At 38.7% G+C, this 23,188-nt stretch overlaps 1 protein-coding gene across 1 annotated transcript; it reads left to right on the top strand.

Moving 5' to 3' along the window:
- The first annotated feature begins 536 nt into the window (after nucleotides 1-536).
- Nucleotides 537-2,410, top strand: xbp1 (X-box binding protein 1). The gene is made up of 5 exons (XM_085476213.1): nucleotides 537-898; nucleotides 1,408-1,504; nucleotides 1,681-1,797; nucleotides 1,899-2,065; nucleotides 2,161-2,410. Exons 1-5 carry the CDS (start codon nucleotides 675-677, stop codon nucleotides 2,336-2,338), a joined length of 783 nt encoding a protein of 260 aa, XP_085332339.1. The 5' UTR covers nucleotides 537-674; the 3' UTR covers nucleotides 2,339-2,410.
- Nucleotides 2,411-23,188: the final 20,778 nt, after the last annotated feature.

Genomic DNA, 23,188 nt, shown 5'->3' with positions numbered 1-23,188 from the left:
AGAAAAGAATGAGGAAACTTTTCTATCCAGCACAATTTACCCAGATAGCTGGAAGGTAAAATAAATGTTTAATTAAAAAAAAAGAAACGAATTGAGGTAAAAAAAAAAAAAAAAAGGTGAAGTTAGCATAAAGGCATTTTGCCTTTCAGACTAATATAGTAGCTGGTAACTTTTAGACTTTGCTGAACAGAAAGCTTGTAAATGCTGCACACACAATGGAAAAAAGGCTGGGTCCATCTATGCCAAAATAAGCCTTGGAGATCCACGAGTGAGGCTAGTTAATAAATATATTAATGTGGACTTGATAAAAAGTCCCATGCAAGCAGGCAAAAATAACGGACTGAAAAATTTAGACTTTATGTGACAATAAGGCTTGACTGGAAATTACAGGGAACTCGATTTTACTTTGCAAACAGAGTGAAACACTTTATGTGCAAACTTACATCAGCATTGCGACCAATCACAAGCTTCAAGCTGATTGCGTCAGAGCAGCTGAAAGCCTATCGGGTTTCACCACGATGGTAGAAAAGATCGCAGACACAGCCCATTTTCTTTAGGCATTTGAGAATTGTCGGGGCTCGGGTCAACAGGGAAACCTAAAGGTTTCTACTGACTTTAATACGGACACCCGGTAATTTCTGAGTTCAGACAGCAACACAACAGGATACATCAACATGGTGGTTGTAGCAGCTGGGGCTGGAGGAGCCCACAAAGTCCTTCTCATATCAGGGAAGCAATCCGGCTCACAGACGGCCCTCAGCCGGCCCATCTCTGTCGTTTTACCGTCAACGGCCAGCCAAGTGTCGTCGGATTCAGACTCCAACACTTCTGCAGGGCCGCCGGTGCGAAAAAGACAGAGACTCACACATTTGAGTCCTGAAGAGAAAGCGCTTCGCAGGTTTGTTCAAAAATAAACCCTTATCTATAATTATATCTGTGTGTAATTACTTATTTCTAAAGCGTAAATGGGGCCATTGTTCAAGAAATTAATACAGAGACACACCCAAAGATATCGATCCCCTAGCAAGACAATAGGTGCTATGTTTACGGTTTAGTTCAAATGCCAAGAAAATATAAATGCAAGCTCAAATGCTGTGTGACTATAGCGGTGTAAATAGGTTATCTCCGCACTATAACAACTGTCATGTGAAGCTGTTAAATATCATAAACGTTATCGTATCTGCGCTGCACTTTAAGCTAGCTGGTCAAAATTATGTGAGGGATTTAAATGTTGGTGGACCCGCCCGGCTCTGCTGTTACAGAGCAGGACATTGATATCATGCTTTGCCTGCGTGGCAGGAACATGGCCGGTGATTGCGCAGTACTGTGAACTCAAAGTCATGTCAGAGGGCTTAGTCAGCATCGTGGAAACTAATTTTCCCCCCACTCCTTCCTTTTTTTCCCCAGGAAACTCAAGAACAGAGTGGCAGCTCAGACAGCCAGAGACAGAAAAAAGGCAAAAATGGGGGAGCTGGAGCAACAAGTCCTAGAGTTGGAGCTGGAGGTATACACTGTTACACATTATAGCCATAGCATTAATTTGTAATTGCATGTCTTAGTATGAAGAAATGCAAAGCAATTTTTTTTTTTAACCGTTTGTGCCATTTCATGTGATACTTCACACTTTAGTTCCTGAAACTGTTGCAGGTTTCATTCACAGACATCTGTTTCCTCCTGCAGAATCAGAAACTTCACATTGAAAACAGGCTACTCCGGGAAAAAACAAATGGCCTGCTCACAGAAAATGAGGAACTGAGACAAAGACTTGGATTGGACACTCTTGACTCGAAAGAGAAGGTAAAAAAAGAATGGAGAGCTGAGAGGGGAAGTGGTGTGGGCTGGATTGCAGGGATTGGAAAATTGTATTAATTCTTTTTAAATCTTTTTTTCCCTCAAAGGTTCAGGTTATGTTGTCCACCGGGAACGATGCAGATTTGGGGATCGGGTCTTCTGAGTCCGCAGCACTCAGGCTATGTGTGCCTCCGCAGCAGGTGCAGGCCCAGCAGTCCCTAAATCTGAAGACTTCCCAATGGATACAGATAGTCCTGACTCTTCAGACAATGAGGTGAGTCCCTGCTAAAGTGTGGGTCTTAAGATTTCCACCAAAGCTCCACAACAATTCAGAACGAATACTTATACCCCCTTTCTTTCTCTCCCTAGTCTGATTTGCTGCTGGGCATTCTGGACATCCTTGACCCAGAGTTATTTCTCAAGTCTTGTGAACCAGACTGCCAGGAGCCGCAGGTCCTGTTGCTCGGAGGGGGTGAGCCAGTACCTACCACCCCATCTCCAACTGTGGGGCCCACATCAGTTAAGCTGGAGACCCTTAATGAACTGATTCACTTTGACCACATCTATACAAAGCCCGTGGAGGAAGTGAGTAGTGGGCAGCACACCGACTTGGAGAGCGGCACAAATGAGAAGAATGACGAGGTAGCCTTCCCCGTTACTGAGGTCATGGTGGAGGAGGAGACCATCTGCGTCAAAGATGAACCACAGGAAGTGGTCATCCCTGCATGTAATAGTCAGAGTCAGGCAGTTGAGCTTTTCTCTGGACCCTCCTCTCCTGCCCTCAACAGTCTGGAGAAAGAAGCCTGCCTGGCGGACACCTACAGCGACTCCGGATATGAAGGTTCCCCTTCCCCTTTCAGCGACATGTCGTCCCCCCTGTGTGCAGAGAGTGCCTGGGATGACATATTTGCTAATGAACTATTCCCCCAGCTTATCAGTGTCTGAATCAACCCCTCTACCCAATAATACAGATGTATTTCCATAATGTATATACACATGTAAGAGTTAATGTGTAGCCTAATAAATTACAGAAGCACCCTATTTCTCATTAACAGAACATCTGAACAGGATAATATTCAGTCTCCTTTTATTACAGCCGGTCTGTATCCATCTGTGATAGATGGAGTTCTAAATAGTTTATATTAGCATGACCTAATTTTGCATATGATTTAATAGTTCACTGGTAGGTGAATCCATTATTTCTGTAAAAAAAGTAAAATTTTAAGGGGGAAATGGAACCGATCATTTAAATATAAATTATTTATCTGTTCTGCTTTGGAGTCGTATGTATGCTTGTTTAAAAAAAAAACGTCTTCTTCTTATTTTTGACTGCTCTCCTTGTAGTGTAATTGCCGCATTAAAAAACTTTTTGCATCGCATCTTGTCTCTGTATTGTGCCATTTTATGAAATTTATATTTTTTGCAGGATGCTAATACTCACATTTTGTCTTATTCTCCACCCACTGTGCTGGGGACCAAATTAAACTTTCAGTCTTTAATCACGTTATCTATATACTAGTTTAATAGACTTTTTGCAGATGAGGCATGAGTCACATTTGAAGAGCTGATGGGAGTCAACATGAGAAATCTAACTCTTCCATACCTAGCTTTTATGATTTCTACATGAAACTTTACACAGGTTTTCCTCCATTAGGCTTACACATAATCAAGAAGAAAAGAAGGCAAGATGTAAGATTGAAGAAGCATAAACTTGTGCTTTTTAAAAAAAAAAAAAAAATTTTTTTTTGGCCTTTTTTCAGCTTTTTTAGATGGATACAGGAAAGAGAGGGGAAGACAGGCAGCAGAGGCCCGCAGGTCTGACTCGAACCCGGGCCAGCTGCTCTCAGCCATGCGGCATATGGTCGCCTGCTGAAATTTAACAAACAGTTGAGGCAATTTATGGCAACTTCTTGGCTTTATATCATGTCTGTAAAACCTTGGATTGCTTAAAACTTAAACTCTGACTATAAATCTGAACAAAATCAATGAAAAATGTTTACCTTTCACAGTGTAGTTTTTGTGACCGGTGTATTTTCTCGCTTTGGAAATTACTTTCTCATAGTATAATTTGGTTGTTGATGTTACTCTACCTGAAGATGAAAAAGAAAAGCTGAGATGAATCAGATTATAAGACCTGTAATCAGCACTGAAAATAACTGTTATAGACACACAAAGTTCAGAATTCTATAGACGATTACTAAGACAGATCATTTTTAGAAGACGTGTCATCTTTTGAATCACTTTATCATCTTACTTCAACTCATCAGCCTGTTTTTCTCTTCTAGTTTTTCTTTAGTCGAATCATGGTTTATTCAGTTACGGTTATCTTGGTGTAGTATGTATGAGCAAAGGTTAGGGTACTTTTTAAAGATATCTGGTCAACTTTCCTGTCCTTGTTTGTTAAATACCCTTACATGTGCAAACACAGTGTTTATAGGCCCTCTTTCTCCTGTGCAGCACAACGTTGCTGATCCAGGAGGAAGGGCTGCATTACATAACACTTCTAATGTTACTGGGAGTTTCCTGGGCCTCTAACCTCAGAGAATTTTTGTCAAACCTTTCCATGAAAAAGAGGTCAGCAGGTGTAATTGGTGTTTTGGCTTAGTGTGAAGAGGATAAGCAGAAGAGGGGGAAAACACCATGGCCCTCAGTCATTTATTTAAATCACAATGAGGCCTCCTTGTATGCTAGAGGAGACAGTTTCCCTCTTTTTTGGTCCCTGAAGGTATGATTGGTATGACCCACCCATTAAGTAACAACCTTAAGAGTCTGTCCTTGTGAGCTGATTATATCAGGTTTTTAGATGCAGAACTGATCTTAAAACTACAGGATCAAACTGCCCATCTCCATCAGCTTTAGCTCCTTTATATGATTACAAAGCGCTGTGAAAGTATTTGCATGTCCTTCTTTGTTTTATAGCATCTGTGCTGTATGGAGTAGGTGTCAGCAATAGCAAAGACAAACAATAAAATCATAAATTCAGCTATTTCATTGATCTCTACTGACTTTTTATGTTCTTGCGGCAGGATTAAAAAAACCACAACATCCTTTGACGTAGCTATGTGTCAGCTACTTTGAAATAGTGAGGTGAAAAACTGAATTTCCTGTTTTGAAAGCCACAGCAAAGACTAAATCAGCCTTACAGCTGTTGAGCTGAAACTAAAACCTATCTGCTGCTCCAGCAGGTCTTTCGATTTCAGGTTGTAGATTCTGATTTATTTAGAGAAAACAGGCTAATTTCTGTTTCGACATGGTGTGTATCCGTGTGTGGAGTCTTTACCCTGCCAGATCCTCATTGCAAAATCAGTATGATGTCCATTTGCACCCTTGTAAAAACAGAGTAGGAAATTGTGCAATAATTAACAATGAGTCAGTGTACATCATGCTTCCTGACTCCTGTTTATTCTACACAGGCATCCTCATGTAAACCAAACTAAAGACTTTCCATTATGAGAAAATGTTAAAGTGAGCACTCTACTGACGTTTAACATGTGGGAAACAACACTTTAAAAAATCTTGATTCTCCTGATTCTTTTTTGAAAATATACTTCATGTTTAGAAAAAAATCTGGTACTTGATACCTTTGTAGCATAGATTAAATTCAATTCAATTTCATTTATACAGCGCCAAATCACAACAACAGTCGCCTCAAGGCGCTTTGTATTGTAAGGTAGACCCTACAATAATGTAGCTTGCCATCACCAGTGTGTGAATGTGTGTGTGAATAGGTGGATGACTGGATGTGTAAAGTGCTTTGGGGTCCTTAGGGACTAGTAAAGCGCTATACAAATACAGGCCATGTACCATAATACATACAGAGAAAACCCCAACAATCAAATGACCCCTTATGAAAAAGCACTTTGGTGACAGTGGGAAGGAAAAACTTCCTTTTAACAGGAAGAAACCTCCGACAGAACCAGGCTCAGGGAGGGGCGGGGCCATCTGCTGCGACAAGTTGGGGTGAGAGAAGGAAGACAGGATAAGACATGCTGTGGAAGAGAGACAGAGATTAATAACAGACGTCTATTAACACATAGTGAGTGAGAAAGGTGACTGGAAAGGAAAAACTCAATGCATCATGGGAATCCCCCAGCAGCCTACGTCTATTGCAGCATAACTAAGGGAGGATTCAGGGTCACCTGGTCCAGCCCTAACTATATGCTTTAGCAAAAAGGAAAGTTTGAAGCCTAATCTTAAAAGCAGAGCTAGTGTCTGTCTCCTGAATCCAAACTGGAAGCTGGTTCCACAGAAGAGGGGCCTGAAAACCGAAGGCTCTGCCTCCCATTCTACTTTTAAATACTCTAGGAACAACAAGTAGGCCTGCAGTACGAGAGCGAAGTGCTTTAATAGGGCGATATGGTACTACAAGGTCATTAAGATATGATGGGGCCTGATTATTTAAGACCTTGTATGTGAGGAGCAGGATTTTGAATTCAATTCTGGATTTAACAGGAAGCCAATGAAGGGAAGCCAATACGCCAATAGATTCAACAAAGAGCTGGACACATTCCTCAGAGATTTGCTGCAGTGTTGTCAACAAGGAAATTATAACACAGAAAAAAAGGTGGTCACTGAATATTTTCTCTTTTTTGGAGAACAAATAGCTCCAGATCAGCTCATTCCCTGTAAACCAAAGATTTTGTGCAGGAAATTACAGTAAAACACAAGTTTCTGAAATACTCAGACCACTCTGTCTAGTACCAACAACCATGCCATATTTAAAACCACTCAAATCATCTTTTCTTTCTATTCTGATACTCATTGTAAACTTTGGCAGGTTATCTTGAGCTTCTCCTTTAACCTCTGGCATCAACAACTCACCTCAAAGTACAAAATTTGCTTCAAAAGTAACACTTAAAAAATGATGTTCAAATAAACAATTAAAAAACATGTAAAAACCTCACAGAGCACTGTAAAAATAAAGTCTGTTATATTTTTAATACACATACAGGGCTGATGCTGGTCAATAGTGATGTTGGGCAGATATACTGGTGCATATTTAGGAGAAATACATATTTAGGCAGTGAAATCCATTTAACAAACAGCAACAGTGCATAAAGGATTATAAAAGAAGGTCAATAAACTCCAGACTACTTATTTAGATTTGTCTATCTTACAAATTCATATAAATAACAATATAAATAATATAATAACAATATACAGTGATGTAGATTTTTCAGGTGTACAATGAAATCTATGTCTTTTTACAATATTAATAACATCTTTCTGTAAAAATCATGTAAGGTGAAAAAAAAGGCACCACAACTCGGAGAGCAATATGAAGATACGGGAACAATTCCTTCCTGAAATATGATCAAATAGCTGTACACCCTTCCCTTTTTTGTCACGTCAATCCTGGTAGTTACAGAAGTCTTTCTCTACACAGGTTAACAGAATCACGTTTTCTTGTGTGAATAATATAAGTCAAATTACGCTTAATCAGCAGATTACTGTTTGTAAATATAAACATTTGCTTTAGAAGAACATGAGTCAGTCAGCAATTTAAAAGGCGGCATATTTATGACTGGGAGGTTATCTTTGTAAGCCACTTGATGTTCATTACATGGCATTAAATTATTACATAGGTTGGATTCTCGATCTGCCTTTACTTTTAAACCCTTTTAAAATATTTTTCTATGGTATTCTACAGAAAAAGTAAGTCTAATCTGTTTGTTTACATGCTTTTATGAAGCCTGCATGCCCTGTTAGAAAAATCCACTGCAGTCACCTTGCTGTATCAGCAGGTATATTATGTTAATGTTGATACTGAACATATATGCATAATGTTTTCCCTTAAAATACAATACTTTGGTGACTGCAAATTCTGATTACTTTCTTCATTTAGGCTTGTTTTCATTTTCCGAAAGGGTCCTAAATGTGCACTTCTACACCATCAGGAACCCAACTTGCTTCATAGTGTCAAAGTTCATACTTAAATTAAAGCCAGATTTGTCATGCTAATATGACACTGTTGTCACCTGTGCATGGATTTGGCTAAACCTTAGAGCATGTCTCGAGTTACTTCACTCAGCAGGATTATAAAGAGGATTGCTAAACCTACACTGCCAGCTGCCCTCTTCAATGTCAGTGCGGATCCACAGATAGAACTTTAAAGGTCTTTATAATGAACATTAAAAATATCTCTTTTAGATTATATCTTTATAGCCTGCAATTTGACACAAGGACAGAAACTTGTTCCAGTACTTTTCTCTTTTTTTTCATTGTTATCTTTAAGAAAATCTACCAGCTGATCAAACAGAATTTAGACACAAAGTGAATCGTGTGCAAAGCAAACAAGAAGTCAAGGCAGCTAGAAGGCCATAACATGCCTCATGTGACAGTTTTCTCATGTGAGGATAAGTAGAGTTGCTGGCTGGGGGTGAAAGGTCCACCAGACCCAAATGAAGAATAAAAATGGCTCAAACACTCACTCTGGTCTCAATGTTAAAAGACTAATAAACGGATTACAACCTGAAGTGGTGAATGGGATACAGGATTGGTACTGAGAGAATTTTACGAATGACTTTATGAATGAGCTGGAGATAAGTGAGTCATTGTGTAGGTAACTGCCAACAAACGTCATGTGTCCATCTCTGTTTGTGAACAGGGAGAAACACAATGTACCCCCATGTTTAAAAATGACAGTGCTGTCACAGTACGGTAACAGTCTTCCAGTTTCTAAAGGTGTGGTTCTATTCCCATAATAGAAACCAACCACGGTATTTAAGCCTGGCTTGTTTTACTGGATCTTAGTGAGGTTGAACATACCATACGATTATTAAGCATTCAGTAAATGATTACACAGTTTAAAAGCCATCAATCAATCTTTTCTTCTTAATTACACCGCTCGAGCTGCTCTTTTTGCTTGGAAGAAAAAAAAACACCAAAGGAAATGATAACACGACTATCCCAAACCTCATGTCAGCCGTTTTTAGTTGCTTCACAGCTTCAAGGTATCTGCAAACAAGAGACAATGACGTACACATACCATCATAAGCTCGCACACACAGACACACTCAAACCTTGTGCTCAGTTGACTCTCAAGCTGTGGCAGAGATCTTTATCCTCAGTTACCACTGGCAACAAAAGATGGTCAGTCAAGTGTGTTAATGAACGTCTGATCCACAGCACTGAGCCAGAACCCACTGAGGGAGCAGTAACGCTACTTATGGCCGTGCTCCAGAAAGTCAAGAATATGCAGTTCTACAGTTAATGTTATACAGTAGAATTTTACAGCAATTTAGTTAATATCTGCTTCATCTTTCTCACTGAAAAACACCTTAAACAGTCGTATATTTTCTTCTCATTTTGAGACCAAGAACTCCAGACTTGTTGTGTGGAACAAAATCCTGCTTGTTCAGTCAAATCCAGAAATATTGGACCATTTTTAATACACAGCTATTTATTTTTATGGACCAAAATGTAGTTGAACATCAATCAAAAAGTTTCAATAGACAGCTGTTAGCTGTTATTTCTTCATTTATTAAGCAGGTAAAAAGGTTTAAAGTGTTTTTAAATGCTGAATATTATGCAATGACCAAGTCAGACATCTAATTTTTACCTGAATGAGCTTCCATCTCAACTGCTGAAGACAAAATTAATGGCAGAAAACCCACCAACAATAGACACAATTACAGCAAAAGACTGGCAAAGCATCACAAATGGGAATGTATTCATGTTAATGAATGTCCTTACAAATATAGCCAAACGAGCGTGCCTGTGTTTATAGCCCTTCCCTCACAGCGAGGCAGCAGTCACTCGAGTGGAAACACTGAGATAAGAGTGACTACAAAGAGAATGAGTTCTATCCAAAAAATGAAAACTGCTAAATCAAAAAAACTCCAGGACTGCACTTATTCTGGTGAAAAATATCCAGCCAGACTGAAGATAATCAGATGTTTAACTGTATAGACAGGCAAACAACAGATGGACAGGCAGGGATTTCTCTAATGATAAGTGAGATTACATCACTCTTCACAATTTCCATACCTAACCGTATGTACCCATCAAATCCAAATTTGTACATCATTCTGCACACTCACGATCAAATAAACATTAATAAAATATATAACAATAGTAACAAAAACATCACATAAACATTTACTCAGAGAAAAACATGCTGTTTGGAACAAAATGTAATGAAAAAAAAGATGATGAGTCAATCTGTGCCATAAATGACATCACGTAAGCAGAAAGCTTCCCGGAGTGATACTTAATAGGCACAAGCTAATACATGCTATGGGAGAACTGGCGTCACACATTACACAAGCTGTCATTGCCATGGTTTCATTTCCTGTACATGTGGCAAGTGTGCAAGAGGCAGCCTGTTAACAAAAAGACAACATCAATCTGCTGGATTCCTCCTACACTGCGTGTCAGGTTCTCCCTTTGAAGCTCTCAGAGGCAGCAAACCCACGTAATGGAGATTCAGAGCAGATCAAGGGAATTTAAACTGCAAATCACGAATTCATCTAAATGACTCCAGCTCTCATTACCTTGACACAGTTTTGCCTTTTATTTGATCTTCAAATGTAATTTGAATTCTGCACCCTGAACTGTCTGAGACTGTTTACAACTTTAAGTTAACCAGATCTTTTAGATGGCCTTTCACAGTCTTTTCAAACCAGGGCTCTGGGCCTAAAGGCTCATCTGTCAGCTCATATTTGGCAATAACAGTCTACTTAAACATGATCACAGAGCTCAGACAGACTGGCATGCATACTCGTATGCAAGCTAAGTATGGTAATTCCTGTTTGGAATTTCAGCTTTCATGTGTTTTCACCAGGACCAACTGAGACAATAAACAGAGTTCAGCTGTCACAGGCTGTACTGTGTCTGTTGTAATATTAAATACTCCCACAGAGATGAGGTCTAAGAGATCAATAGAATTGATGTCAGGTGTAAACTTTGTACTGTATGTCAGCTTAACAAGGAAACAACTTAAGCTTTATTTAATGACTCATCTTATTATACAAGACTATGGACCCAGACATGGATTAAGGCTAGCACTAGACTAAAAACCTTACTCTAAGGCTGGAGCCTATCCCACCTGCCACAGGACGAAAGACAGGGTACAGTTTATAAGTCTTTCCCTGGCCTAACAAAGAGTTATAGATAACCATTCACATTCGTGGTTAATATAGAGTCACCAGTTAACCTAACCCCACGCATGTCTTTGGACTGTGGGAAGAAGCCATGTAACATGCAAACCCCACATACAAAGGCCCCAGCTGGTGGATGGATTCTGACTCAGGACCTTGTTGCTGTGAGGCAGCAGCCACTGCACCATCGTACTGCTCCATATTAACCTTAGTATACTAGTATGCTATCTAGAGCACAGACAGCTTTGTGGACAGTGAATTGAATTAAAAGCAATCCTTAATAAACTTCCCCCCAAAATTGAAGGAATTCTTTCTCTGTCAGTGCACCCAAGGGCAGCTGTGGCTACAATGTAGCTTGCCATCACCTGTGTGTGAATATGTGTGTGAATGGGTGGATGACTGAATGTTGTGTAAAGCACGTTGCGGTCCTTAGGGACTAAGTAAAGCGCTATACAAATGCAGGCCATTTACCATTTACCATTTTTAATCAGAGTATAGCATCAAGTCGGTTAACCTTCCGGGATATTGATCCACTTAAGTAGCAGATGGGGTTGTTAATCAGTTTCAGCTGCTTTGGTGTTAACGAAATTACCAACAGGTGTCCTAGAGGAGAAAGAATGAGATAAGCCCCAAAACAGGAATGATTTTACACGTGGAGGCCTCGGACATTTTTCCGTCTTTATCTTTTCATGTTTTCACTCTTTTTGCATTTGGCCAAGGCAAGTGCCACAATCAGTAGCATGACGATGGCACTTCAATATGTGCCTTTGCTATAAGGTTTGCTGTGTCTCCCAGCACAGTCTCAAGAGCGTGGAGAAAATTCCAGGAGATAAGCAGCTAGTCTATGATAGCTGGACAGGGCCACAGAAGGTCCTTAACCCATCAGCAGGACTGGTATCTGCTCCTCTCAGTCTGTTTCTACGACCAAACAATTAGAAACAGACTTCGTGAGGGTGGCCCGACATCCTGTAGTGAGCACTTCGGTCAATGATTGTGTAGATTGGCATTTGGTGTAGAATACCAGAATTGGCAGGTCCACCACTGGCACCGTGTGACAAACATGAAGGGCCCCCACGTTGGCCCCCACGCAATGGCCCTCACACTGTGAATTGAATGGTAAGGTCCTGCAAATATTTAACCACAAATCATAGTGCACAAAAGAATAAAGGGTCACCAAACAAATTTATTGTCTGGGAACAAATAAAGGATTAAAGTCAGAATCTAGACATAGAGCACAGTATATTTAAAATAATCAGCCATGACAGCAGGGCTGAATTCTTACCACTACAACAGGTGGTTTCCCGCTGTACTTTAGTCTAACGTGACACAGCTAGTTTAGTAAAGACAGCCTTTAACCAGCTATACCAGACATGACTTTGATCTTGGGAAAAGTGTCATTTGTCACAATGACATAGAAGTCCAGTTAATCACTAGCTCTTGCCCTGATAGATCTCTGGAAAAACTATGGAGTAGAAAATTCCAGTGTGTTTGTGGCTTCGAGAACTGTGCAGTTACCCTTAACTATCTGAGCTGAGATAAGAGTGACTACATGTGCAAAGAGCTGACTACAGGGAAGTTTATCAGTATATGATAAAGTGCTAACCAAGGATACATGCAGTAGCAGGAAGATAGAAAAGGGGAAATGATGAAAGTGTGTTATGTGCCCATTAATAGATTTTATAAATGATCGGAATATAACTTAAACACAAGATTACTCTGTTTTCAAGCAACAAGAATTACAAAGAGGATATAATACAAAAATTAATAGATTGAATCTGAAATTGCAAAACAAGCTTAAGCTGCTTTATTTCACAATGCAAAATGTCGTTATTTAAAGTTGATTTCACTACGACTCAGTCTTTAAGCAGCTATTTCAAGACCCAACTTCAGGTTGCACAATTTTTCACCACTAATCAAACATTCCATGCAGACAAATTCACTTTCACAACTACAGGAGCACGGAGGGCCTGTCACTGGAGTAGAGCAAATATTGAATTTTCCTGTAGGTGGCTTTGGTCACTTTGCCTTTGATATCTTGTAGCGGAAAGAACACAGGGTTTTAAGATCAGGATGCCTACATGACTTCATCATTCACATTCTGCGTGTTCTATCATATTTAGTTCAAAATTTCTGGTACATTTTCAAAGACATGATTATTGTTACTGTTCTCATTTCTGACCGCTTGTAGTGATGATTAGACTTGTATTCCTAAGAAATGCTTTCATCAAAAGGCTTAAAATCCTCATAAAATGCAAATGTAAATGTCTAATTCTGTTGTGTTTTCTCCTGTTTTCCTCCTCTCTCACTACATTAAACTTCACTCTTTTTTAAATATGTTTTTTGTTGCTTGCACTTGAGCAATTTTATGATTAGATGAACTTTATTGAGGACAGCTTTCGTCCTTGGTTCTTTGCTCTCTACTTTAAGAACACTGTTCATGTTTATAACACTAAATCCAAGACCATGACTTTCACTTTCAGTTGCTTGACTCCACAGAAAACAAACATCAGACTGTGTACACGGATTCTCACTTATGTCCACACTTTAAGGCACCAGCAAGTCAGTCTTGCAGCTGTTGCAGCTGTTAAAACAGTTTGAATTACAAAATCTACATATACTCAGGATGAAGAAAACATGTATCCTGATCTTTAGTCCTTTTGTGAGTTATGTTGTAAAACCCTGGATCTTGTATTTGCAAGATCCAGGCATCTTTTGGCATCTTTTACTCTACCTGCATTATAACTGCACAATGGTAACTTTGTTATATTTTGAAATTTCAAGTCAAAACTGAGAAAACCTTGAAGACACTACAATATCTTCAGGGTTCTCAGACAAGAATGCTTCTTCCGGAGCCACAGAGGACAGGCTGATGACTGATTGATCTTTGAAACAATCAAACAACAAGTATGAAATGTATGAAATGTAAATTGTAGAAATCTATGCAGTAGAAACATTTCAGCTAGCTAAACTGGGGACATTATTGTAACCAATAATCTATTTGCAATCAATTAAAATCAGTTCATATTCATGTGCACAGTTATTTTGTGCCTTCATCTCCACTTAGTCTAGACTAAACGCCCCGAGACGTGAATTCTAAAAGCCAAGTGAGACCTTCAAATGGAAGAATTCTTGTCCCTCCTCACTCATGTTTTGGTTTGCCACTCTACACACCACCTTCCCCCTCTCCAGGGCCCAGTGAAGGCTGTGGGACTGTAGCATTCTTGAAATGTGTGCAGGCTTGCTGCTGTCTCTATTCCCAGTCCCACCCTCTCCTTCCACTCAACTTTTAACAACATACATACACAGACTATCTTATCATAAATGATAAGAAGGATTAGAAGGTGCCAGAAGTTTTTTTTTTAAATTGAAAACAGAATTTAGATAACACATAGTAATTTTTATTAATTAGACAAACATGATTTTCCTTACTTAAAAAGGAATGTCAAAGATAACTAAAATATCTCTAGGTAAAATGAGTCTCTTTCAGTTCCTCCAAACTCCTACCTGAGACTATAAAAAGATGGACCAGAGTTTATTATTGTTATCTAACAGAAAGAAAGTCACAAACACACTGAAAGGTGGCGTGGGGGTCAAAGGTCAATATGAGTTTAACTGGGTTCTGTGGTGTAACTTTTAGTATATTCAGTGAGTTATCCATTAACTCTGTGTTTACATCAATGTGCCCTTTTGAATAATAACTTGTAACACTTTCATTTATTAAATATATATTTTGAATCTCTTTACAGCACTTTTTGTGATATTGATTCATCCTTGCCTGTTCTGACAGGTTTTGATAGTCAAAGCACAGGCACAAGTAAGCCTTTAGAGGACAAGTTGTTCTTGCAAATAGGAAGTGGTTCTACGATGAGTTTCACATTTGGCAACAGCTACAGCGGTTTCCTTAGAATAAATAAAAGAAGAAGGAGTAAGTTAGCAAGAATAGCAAAACTAACCACAAAATACAAAATACAAAAAAAAAGAGAAAAAGAAAACAGAAAGAAAGGTTCTGGGAAGTTTGGGCCACACAAAACTTCAGCACACAGCACTAAAGATCTGAACGTTTTTACAATGTTTGAAGGTGTAATTCTGGGAGGCATTGCCAGTGACGTACAGAAAGATGAGCATGGTCTTGTCTTAGTTACAGTATCCAAGCCTGAGTTTGGGTCACCTGATGTTTGAGGGAGCATGATAATATAATGGGGCAGAGTGACCCTTAAACACAGCCGGGCATGATGCCCTTCCCTGGGCAGTTGGACCTGACGCTTAAGTTTAATTTGATAGATCAAAGGGAATCAAACAGACAACAAAAAGAAATAGATACATAAAGCAATTCCATCATCTATATTCCAAAGCAAGCTAGAACACTAATATACAACTAAAGTCTAAACTTAAATAAACACTCATCAGGCACTTTACTAGGTACACCAGTTCAAATAGCTAATCAGCCAATCATGTGGCAGTAACCCAATGCATCCAGGTATGTAGACGTGGTCAAGATGACCTGCTGAAGTTCAAGCCGAGCATCAGAATAGAGAAGAAAGGTGATTTACGTAACTTTGAATGTGGCTTGGTTATTTATACCAGACAAACTGGTTTATTTCAGAAACTGCTACTTCTACTGGGATTTTCCCACACCACCATCTTTACACACTGTTTAGAGAGAAAGGTCCAAAAAAGAGAGAAAAGAGACCAGTCTAAAGATTGTTGCTGACCGTGTCCATTTCTTTATTAACACAGTGCACCAATCTTCTGATGGCTGCTTTCAGCAGGGTAACACACCATGTTACTTGAACATGAAAAACAGTTTAGTGTAGTGTCCACAGTCACTAGACCTCAGTCCAATACAGGACCTTTGGGATTTGGTGGAATGGCAGATTTGCATCATCTATGCACAACTGACAAAATCTGCACCAACTGTGTGTTGCTATCATGTTAATATGGACCAAAGTCTCTGAGGAATGTTTCCTGCACCTCATGAAATCTATGCCAAGAAAAATTAAGGCAGATCCGAAACCAAAAGGAGGTCTAACCAGATATGTAAGAAAGTGACCAGTGAGTATATATGTTGGCTTTGTAAGAATCAAAAACAGACTAATAAAACTTTCTCCAAAACACATTCACAGAAGAAGTTCTACATTTCCCAGTCCCCCATGTTGTCCTCCTTCTGAGTCAGAAACGAGACCTGAAACCAGACTTTGATGATCTGTTTAATTGCAGAATGATTCAGTTCTGAGCTTTGGAGTGGACAATGTTACAGACTGTGGTGAAAATGCCAGTGCCAACCCCCTAAATCTCTGCACAACTGTTCTGGAGTGTCATTTATCAGGTAGCTTCCTGTCATTAAACCATCAACTACTACAAGTTAGCGAAGAATGTATTGCCCCTCATTCCTAGCTAGCAGAGACGTGTTCAGGACACTGTTAGTGTTGGTCCAGTTAAAATGATGAATGCACTTGTGTTAGTCTGTTCTGTTAGTCTTGCAATGAGTTGAATTGACAGGAGTTAGAATTTTATTAGTCAGCTAAAGATTGGAGCAAGGTCAGGGAGGACTTTTGAAATGATGAGACTTTTTCAGAATTCATGATGAGAAGAAATAACTTCTTCTTTGCACTGTTTTAATACTGTACATATATTGATGTCTTGAGCATTGGTAGCCATGCCATTTGCTGTGTTAATGTATTACCTTCACCTGTTCTGAAAATACAAGTCATTCGCAGCTAGCTTCTATATGATATTCTAATTAAATTAAATCAAAGTAAATAAAAAAAACTAAATATGTTCAGTCAATGAGTGTCATATTTTTGATAGACAATTTTCACCTTTTTTTCTACCCCAACAACTACAGATGATAGTGTTTATTAGTATTTAAAATTAGTGCATCATGCATTTGGTCAATTTCGGTGCATTCAGAGCTTAAATTTCTTAACTGTGCCCTTACTATTATTTCTATTAGCCAAATAATAATGTTCTTCCATCATCTTTGGGATGATTAAACTTTCATTTGACTAGTGTGAGGTGCAGACCAATACGTCAAACAAAGTCCTTATTATCTTTTGAATAAACCTTTAAAATAAATTTACATCACAAATGCAAAATATGATGTCTTGTGCAAATCAGGCAGGGTTCTAGCACCTTCACAAAAAGCTGTGGTTGAACTGTTTGGATTCCACCAATCTGTAAAACTTCTTCAGAACTCCTAGCATCCTGGAAACTTTCCCAGGTGGGCTGCACAGTAGAGAATGATACATAAGATAAACATGTCATCAGAACTACATGGTGTTTATTATGCACACATATGTATACCACATGTACAGACATGTGGATGTGCATTCATAACTCTGGCATGAGTCCAAGCTAACGAACCACATTCCACACTAGATGCGACAGGCTGCATACCACATAGATTGTTGCTGTGGGTTTATTGCTCCTTGTCAAATCCTTTGGAGCTGACTGGTCACATGATGAGGGAGGGGGTAGTAGTCCGTCATGTGGCAAAAGGTTCAATAACCATGTTTAACCTCACTCTGCGGGGGGAGAAGAAAAAAAGGTCCTGTGAGAACTGATAAGCGCTAACATTCATTAACATTCAGCACACAGCTTTTACCGTAATGGCACACTTCCTGCAAGTTATTTCCTAATGTGAAATAAGCACACCCACACAGTTAACTCGGAAAACAACTTTTACATAAGTTCCACTCTCCGGTTTACTTTAATAGTTAAAGTTATACATGATAAAATAGGAGATTAGGAACTAGAGAAAGTTAGGCACCATGAGCCGTAATAAGGCTCAAGAAGCGATGATAGTATGAGAAGAACTACTTGTGTGAGCACAAAAATGCTGGTTTCCTGAAGCAATCATGAACTGACAAAAGCAAACATAAGCACTATACAAATCTCTTTCAGCTAGTTATGCTATTCGAGTAAATAATTTGTAACAAAATGATGCTATTTTAGGTACGTCAGCAAAAATACTGGGATTAGATGATTACCAAAAACGGCTTTAAGCTTTAGAAAGTCTCCATAGTTCGGAGTAATCTTCTGAGCTCACACAGATAGGTAGACTTTTATCTTATGCAGCATGGAGGCCTCTGTGTTGATTACAGGGCAATGATAATGGCGACTTTTTGTTTGCTATTTCACTACACAATGTGGTTTTAACTTCCAAACACATAATAAGTCACTCCCACAAAAAGGCAAATTATATATATAAATATATATACATAGATTGTGTTTTGTTCTGCAGTGACAATAACATTAAGGCATTGACATCCACACCAAACAGTGAACTATATTTAGTTTAAACCCCTCTGCAGTCAACTGCAGTCTGCAGTATATAAGCACTTATTTTCTACAATCCCTGCAAGAATGGACCTGCACCATGACCATCTTTACGTTTTTGTAATTTTGTGGAATTGTACTTTTAGCCTGATCTTAAGCAAACATACTGTATGATTTTTTGAATAGAGGTAACGTTACACACTTGGTCACTTGTTTATTGCTTTATCTGTATGTTCAGAGTATTTAATGTAAATAATATTTAAAACTTAATAGTTATTACTATTAACGCATTACTTGCTCCTTAAATCCTGACCTTATATCTGACATTTCTTTAATTTCTATCCTCAACAAAGAAAAGAACGGATACTAAAGTAGTTCAGTTTAATATTAATGCCATAGTCTGCTCATCAGACCAGCTATTATCTCTGCATATTTGATGGCATATGTATAAACTGCATGCATATATGCTATTTATTTGCCTTGTTTACTGTACATGTTCCATCACCGATAAACACGGTTGCATGCATGTTACATTAACAGAAACATAAAAAAAACAACAGCAACAATATCTCCACTATGGCTGATACATATCCAATATCTCTCAGCGGTAAAGAATGATTCCAAATATTGCCTGATCCAGATTGATTTCTGAATTTAATGACATATATATTTGTAACATGGGATTACATTTTGATGCAAATCCATGTAAGCATTCTGACTAATCCTGCTAACATGCAGACAAACCTAATCAGATAATTTCCTTGACAAAGGTAATAATAGATTGCATAATTTTTGCTACTGGTAATTATTCTTGCTATTGTTTTCACAAAAGCAGTTATTATGGGCGAGCCGGTTTGACCTCCCACATCTAAAGTGAAGAATGACGTTTGGACTAAGGTGTTGAAAAACTGGAAAAAGTGACGGTTACAACAAGTAAGACCTGCTAAAATAGGGATTGGTCAAATGGGGTAAAGGTTTAATGGTGTGTAAAAATGAAACTAATAACTACATGATATCACATTCATTTCTTAGAAAATACTAAAATTCGGTAAGTTGGCTAAGTAGGGCTTAGTTCCATTGAAAGATTGGTCCTAATAGCATTTTTTTATAGCATTTGTATTTTTAAATATAAATATGAACAAACAAACCATCAGATAAGTACGTGTTCTGATTATTATGTTTTCTTAATTTATTTTTTATGTGAATTTGAAGCTATATTTGCTGTGTAATTCCGTGTCCATTTATGCGCATGTTTTCTATGCTTTTTAATTTATATAGACTTAAAATCACATGTCGGGGAGGCAGGTGAGAACACAGCTGGTGGTTTGGACTGATGATGGTCTTTTTCCCCTTTTAGTGAGGCGAGAGAGGAGAGAGGAGGAAAAGCAGAGACCAGCGCTGACCAGACTGTGGGTCGTTGTATAAACACCAAAATAAACCTGACATTGTGTGTGGAGTGCATTCTACAAATACGTAATTTCCCCCCTTTTCCCAGCCTCGTCTTTAGGATTTCATTTACTCTTCAGCTGTTAATCAATGAGTCATAAAGATTAATGCATCATCTGCAAATAATGATAATTTATGCTACCCTGTCAATAATCTTATACCCTTAATCTCACCATTCTCTATTATGAATTGGCGAAAGAGACCTGTAAACAGAATAAACAGATATGGGAGACAAGGGAAGCCTTGCTTGCACTAAACAAGATTTTGAGAGGCTACCATCAATTTTAATTCTTGCTGCTGGTTTTTAATGAACATCTTATGAAATCCATTTTAAGTGGTACTCTGTAACAGAAGGATCACTTAACTGAGTCAAAGACCCTCTCTTCTGTCCCATTAGTATAGGTTTTGTCTTATTTTGCTGTATGTGCCAGATAATGTGCAGTGCTCTTCCTGTGCATACTTAGGTCTGTCCTTGGTAAATCCTGTAGGTTACTGATTGATGTTGTTTACACTTCAGTTTATCTTTATGTTCTTTTGGTGTAATAGAGATTACGGCCTCTCTCTATGGGGGGAAGAGGGTTATGCAATCGGGCACTCAAAGGACACTCAAAGTTTTATTTTGGGCTTATTGATACTAGGTAGGTTCAGATAGCTTAGGTACCACTCAATTTGGCTTTATCTAATCGCAGCTGTGAGTAAAGATCTTTGTAGTGCATGTCAGAACTTTATTGGATCTCGTCTACTTTAAATATTGGCGTATCCTGGTTCAAGACAATCACATTGTAACATTGTATGCTTGTTGTCGACTCAATTTATATGCTAGTAATTCCACAGCTTTATTTATCACTTTGCATTTTTCCTGTTTCAGAAATTATTTCTTCTGTGTATATCTTGTTGATCTTATTTTATAGTTTTTTAACTGCTGTTGTTTTGTGTTAATCAGTCCTTTTTTGTTTTTTCTTCTTCTTTTTTTCTTTTTTTTCTTCCCTATCATTAATTCAGCTGATTGGACAATAATTTTACACCATGGGAGGTGGTACTTCTCCAATTTTGTTCTTTGAAATAGGTTCCTATTTCAGTTGCCATTCACCTTTTCACCAGGGGTTATTCAGGATATTCAAGTTCAGTTTCCATGAAGTAACATCTGGAATTCTGGTAATGCAAATTGTCAACTATATCCCACATAGCAAAATTGGTATGGCCCAGATCTGGCCCACACAATGTGCTTATGTGTGGGCCAACGGTGGCCCACACATGGGCCAGCACAAGGCCAGTTGCAGAGACACTGGTGGTCATTTCTGGCCCAGAACAGTTTCAGCTCTGGCCCCAGATGACAGCCTAATGTGTACCTTAATTAAGCCATGTAATAACAACATGTGCATAATAGTGCAAAAGTAACATGACAAAACTCTGTTGAGGCAGTGAATGGACTTCTTATATAGCGTTTTTCTTTTTTTTCTTTTTTCTTTTTTGCTCTACTGCCTGAGCTATAGCCACCCACTGGCAAAGATGAGTAGATCCTCACTAAGTTTTGGATAAAGTGTACACTCACAAACCTGTCAAACCTGCATTTGAAAAGTTTACTATACTGCTAAAACTTTTTAGCAGTATAGTATTGCAACATGGCATTTGGGTCTTCATTGCCAGACCTGGCCCACATCTGGTTGACATATACTCTACCATGACACCAGTCAGTCAGAAGTGCCAGCTTGATGCCAGATCTGGGCCAGACCTGTTTTCTATAAGCCTGGGCCACATGAACCAAACCACAATCGAGCCAGATGTGGCATGCCATCACATAGACAGTGCCATCTATGCCAGGCCTGGCCCATATCTGGATGACATACATCTTATCATGCCAGAAGTCAGCCAGCAGTGCCGGCTTGATACCAGATCTGGGCTAGACCTGCTTGCTATGTGGGATAGATAACGGATCTGAATGATCAACTGATCCCATATCACATATCTGGATTTTAAGCCTCTCTCTCTTAAAGGCAAGAAAGTAATCAACTCTAGAGTAGATGGACGGTGGTGCAGGGAACACAATCTCAACCCAACACTGCCATGATATTCAACATTATGGTGGTTTTTTTTCTTTTCTTTTTGAAATTATAGGCTTATTATAGGCAGTGCTTTGTGTCTATATTGGAGTCCATCTTTGATAGCCTTATTTTCAGGTCCCCTCCACATCTCTGGGAACCATTTATCATCATATCAAACAGTCTTTTATAAAAGAGCATTCACTCCTCTGAGGAGTCAGAGCATAGCCTTTAAAGGGAATTACAAAGAAAATCACAAGCTGAAGGGATATCTCCTAGGACATAGGTGTCAAACTCTGGCCCGCGGGCCAAATTTGGCCCGCAGCCTAATTACATTTGGCCCGCGAAGCCATACCAAATTACTATTAGAGCTGGCCTACTGGTATTATACAGCTAATATATATATTGTTTAGTATTAAGCTTTGCTTGTTCCATATTCAGTTTTTCAGCAAAACTTGTTTGAGTCCATAAGAAAAGATTCACTCTTATATCTAGAGGAAGATTTTTTTTCAATAAATATTAACGTTAGCCTGCGACTGTGTTCCAGTTTTGAATTTTGGCCCACTGTGTATTTGAGTTTGACACCCCTGTCCTAGGAGCACATGAGAAGAGTACATACTGAGCTGCCACTGTAGCTTTGTTTTCTCAGCACTTCTTTACTTCACACATTCATTACAAAGTCATGGGTGTCTTGCCCAGGCCACTGTGCCTTGGACTTTTGTCCTCTTTACAACTCGCTGGTGTTGATGTACAAAATAAAGTTATTTCACCAGGTGCCTATTTGTGTCAATCTCTTGTCAGCTATTACATCAGTGTGTTTTGTTTTAGATCTGTAACTCTCCCTGGCTCTAACGTTGTACTTGTTTGTGTTTACAAGGGTTTGCACAAAAACAAGTAGGGTTGCATCAAGTCATTTCAGACCTGATTTATACGCCTATTCTGAAAAACAAGATCTGAAATATAATTGTTTGCAGACATTTAAGTAACATAAATGTACTTATGTCTGATTATGCTAAATCAGACTGTGCAATTCATGTCATCGCAATGGCGTTACTGTGGCTGTAGGTGGCTTTCATTCACAAGCGCATAGCGCCCCCTGGTGTTCATATTTGGTTACTACACCGTCAAAATAAAACTTTTTCTCTAATATGTAATCCCTTTGAATCAGCATCCAGCACTAGTTTATTCATAGATGCCATATGCAGTGATGCTACAATAAATCTCCCAGAGTATAAAGCGCTCATTAAAATGTTAAATACCGGCCTGGATGATTCAACTTCTGTATGAGCTGTGACAAAATTAATCACAGCGTGGAAAATGTGGGATATTTGGCTCTTATTAAAATGTACAGCACAATTCCTCATGAGGAATAGCTATAAAAACCTGCAGCTAAAATTGTAATAGCCAGTAATTTTTGCAAACTGGTTGGCTTTAGATTGAACAAATAGTTCTTATTTTAATTACCCCACATGAATGTGATGGATTAAGTCTGCACAGCTAAAAAAATTAAACAAATAAATGAAAAAAAGTTAC

The sequence above is a fragment of the Copadichromis virginalis genome, linkage group LG12, assembly GCF_057382275.1.
Source record: "Copadichromis virginalis isolate Kocher_CV1m ecotype Utaka linkage group LG12, C_Virginalis_male_GT1.1, whole genome shotgun sequence".
In the NCBI taxonomy this organism is placed as follows: Eukaryota; Metazoa; Chordata; class Actinopteri; order Cichliformes; family Cichlidae; genus Copadichromis; species Copadichromis virginalis.
The sequence above is the reverse complement of the archived record's forward strand: the minus strand, read 5'-3'. Positions and strand labels throughout refer to the sequence as shown.